General features: G+C 31.6%; 1 protein-coding gene across 1 annotated transcript; it reads left to right on the top strand.

Moving 5' to 3' along the window:
• The first annotated feature begins 1,807 nt into the window (after nucleotides 1–1,807).
• Nucleotides 1,808–2,512, top strand: LOC120356895. Its single transcript, XM_039445743.1, has 2 exons — nucleotides 1,808–2,016; nucleotides 2,205–2,512. The coding sequence occupies exons 1-2, from the start codon at nucleotides 1,866–1,868 to the stop codon at nucleotides 2,510–2,512; spliced, it is 459 nt and encodes a 152-aa protein (XP_039301677.1). The 5' UTR covers nucleotides 1,808–1,865.
• The last annotated feature ends 542 nt before the right edge of the window (nucleotides 2,513–3,054 follow it).

Raw genomic sequence — 3,054 nt, 5'->3', positions numbered from 1 at the left:
GAAATAAAAATTTTCTCTTTCAAACCCAAATAGTTGTTACCCAAATAGAAGTGACCCGCTTAGATGTAAATACAAAAGTGCTCGTAACGCAAAAATAAAAAAAAAAATTATATCGAAATATATTTTCCGACATTTGGTAATGCTATATTCAGCAAAAAGAGTTAAGTGGATAAACGAAAAAATTTCTCGCGCCTTGGGTAATTGTATACGCGCGGTTGGATAAATGTACGCAGAGGAAAAATAAGGTTATAGTCCATTCTTTTAGCTGCACTACACTGTATTAGCGGCACTATAGTTGGTCTCACGTGGTCTTATGCCTTTCAAGATTGATGCGTAAAATTGTCCACGGCAGACTTGATTTGATAAAAAAACAATTACTTGATAACTATTTAATTAAATTTAATAAACAATAGCTCAAAAAACGCAGAAAAAATGTATTTTTGTTTGATATAACAAGATTAAATGAATAAAGTAAAAATACGGACTTATTGCTTTATTTTCTGAACATCAAAATTGCAACAAAAATCACGATTTTACTTTTTCTTATTTTTTCAATTAACTACGTTTTTAAATGATATAACGTATGGTTATATATTTAAAAAATACCTTCAGCCTACAAATATTGTCGTGATATAATCTCTATTCATCGGGAAGGTGCCAAACCACGAAGCGTACAATTACCCAGTGCGTATAATAACCCTACTTTCCCCTACATTTTAAGTTATACAAAGTTAAAATAACAACATAGAATTTTGTCTATATGATTTTTTAAGCGAAATTTTTATATCGAAATATTTCTTCGATAAATCGATTGCGAACATAATATATTGCAGCAATATTACAGCAATATCTCTATAATATTCTTTAATATTAAATAATATTATATAATATTAAAGAATATTACTGCAATATCTCAGTAATATTAATAAGATAAATTTTCACGGACATTAGATTTTGCAGCAATATTGCTGCAATATTATTGTAATATTGCAGCAATATTACGCGCTTTGCGGGAATAAAATAAATAAGTTCGTTAAAGACTTTTTTTTTAAGAACAAGGTGTCGAACAATTTCTTACAAAAATTTAATTTGATATTTTCTTCTAATTACTATAAGCTAACACCATACTATACTTGCGGAATCTGCAAGACCGTTTGCAAATTAGCGGAAATCGAGACTCATATCTGAGTGTGTGCAAGGTTATCGTGAAATTGTTACCGATGAAAATTTATATTATTATGCAAGAGCTGGTAAGTACTAGATAATAAAAAGTATGAAATTGAAGTGCAAATAAAAATTTATTTTAACTAATTTACAGCTAATGGTCAAATTTTACGCAAAAACGGGGTTGAACAGGTAGTTGGGGAAAATATTAACAACTGCAGTAGTGAAGGTGATGGCCCCTGGATAAGTGATAAAATTTGTCTGAAGGAGTAACTTATCTCAGAGATTTGGCAGAGACCTCCACTGTGGAATTTTAAACTTTCACTCGTAGAGCGCGATGTTCGTACGAAAAAGAGACTGTGGAAGATTTTCATAAAACTTAATAGTATAATTTTTTTTACATTATAACACATTATTCTTTGATATTAATTGTACATTTTATTTAAATATTAATTGAATAATTTTTCTATAGGAGTAGTCAGCCAAAGAAATAAAAAAAAGTAGAAATCTGTATGCGACTCCTTCAGGGCGTACTGCAGAAAGAGAAAGTTGCCGAGTGAATCTGCGGCTTTATCGCGTAGTTCATGGGTCCATTACGAAAGAATGGAATTTCTCTTAGATATTCAACCACAAGGCTCGTACGTAATATTGCAATAATATTATATAATCATATTTTATACTTTATATATTATATATCTTATATGTATATAAGTAACGTAAAAATAATGATATCTTACAAAACGGTGTTGAACGCATTGGATGACGAAGACCCAGCAACGGGTGAGACAGAGGAGGTAGAAAACAATGAAAATTTCGTTGGACTGGACACCAACAGTGTAACCAATTTAACAGGTAGATATGCCACTGACTCATTAGGTATACTCATTTTGATGATATTACTGATATAGTACATAAACGAGAAAATATCCTCAACAGGCACATTACATAAGTGCATATTACAATTTTTATGCAAAATTTTATCGTATAATTTAATAAATGTTGTCTTATCGAAGTAATTATATACCGTATTTTTTTTCCAGGAAACAGTACCACCAATAAGCGACGGAGACTTGATGGTGATCGTGAACTGCATATGGAATTATCAAAAGCTTTGATGCAATCGATTAACTTTGCCCAGCCTTTTTGCGTAAACGTGGAATTATCAAAATTTGCCACCGTACCGGAAAACGCCACCACACTCAAAAATGCCGTTACGCACTTCACAAGATTTATGCAGAGCGAGCTACATGCAATTAATGACGAAGATGCACGAAACGAGGTCATACATTGTTTATTCAAAATGCTCTTTTATGCTAGACGCAAATTTGCGAATAAATACAAGCAATAATAAATATAATATTGTATGTTATTAATATTGATATTATTAATAATAACATAACATTACCCAGATAGCAAATGACGTCAAAAGCAACGTTTTATTAAAAAATGGAATGTTTTATTTTTTTTAACGTTTTATTTTTTCAGTTGAGACATCTCTGAAAAATTTCGGTGCTGTATGGAATTACGTTAAAAACAACGATCTTCTTGTCACGGTACTGCTTCTTTGTTGTTAAAATAATCATAAAATTTGTCCTGAATTCCCATGCATCTGCGAGCACTCATGTTTGATTCGTATCGAATTACATCTCTAAACGCACATCTATCTTCCATTATTCTTTGCCAAAAGCCGTGTCTGAACCCGTTGGAACTATTCGGATCATCTTTGTCGACTAAACCTGCGTGCAAATATGCAATTTTGTCTGCATGTCGTTTTTTTGGAGCTAACTGTGTAAGCAAACTGTTGCTTGCACCTGTTGTAGTCTAAGCTAATACCAGTGCATAGCAACAAAAAGCGATTTCGCTGCTATGCATATTAATTTTAAGCGAATA

Source organism: Solenopsis invicta, chromosome 2 (assembly GCF_016802725.1).
Source record: "Solenopsis invicta isolate M01_SB chromosome 2, UNIL_Sinv_3.0, whole genome shotgun sequence".
In the NCBI taxonomy this organism is placed as follows: Eukaryota; Metazoa; Arthropoda; class Insecta; order Hymenoptera; family Formicidae; genus Solenopsis; species Solenopsis invicta.
The sequence above is the reverse complement of the archived record's forward strand: the minus strand, read 5'-3'. Positions and strand labels throughout refer to the sequence as shown.

Excerpts from the sequence above, each read along its gene's own strand:
- LOC120356895 (XM_039445743.1), top strand. The coding sequence starts at position 1,866 with ATGTATATAAGTAACGTAAAAATAATGATATCTTACAAAACGGTGTTG. Across the intron at positions 2,017-2,204 it reads CAGTGTAACCAATTTAACAG|GAAACAGTACCACCAATAAG; the intron begins GTAGATATGCCA and ends TTTTTTTTCCAG.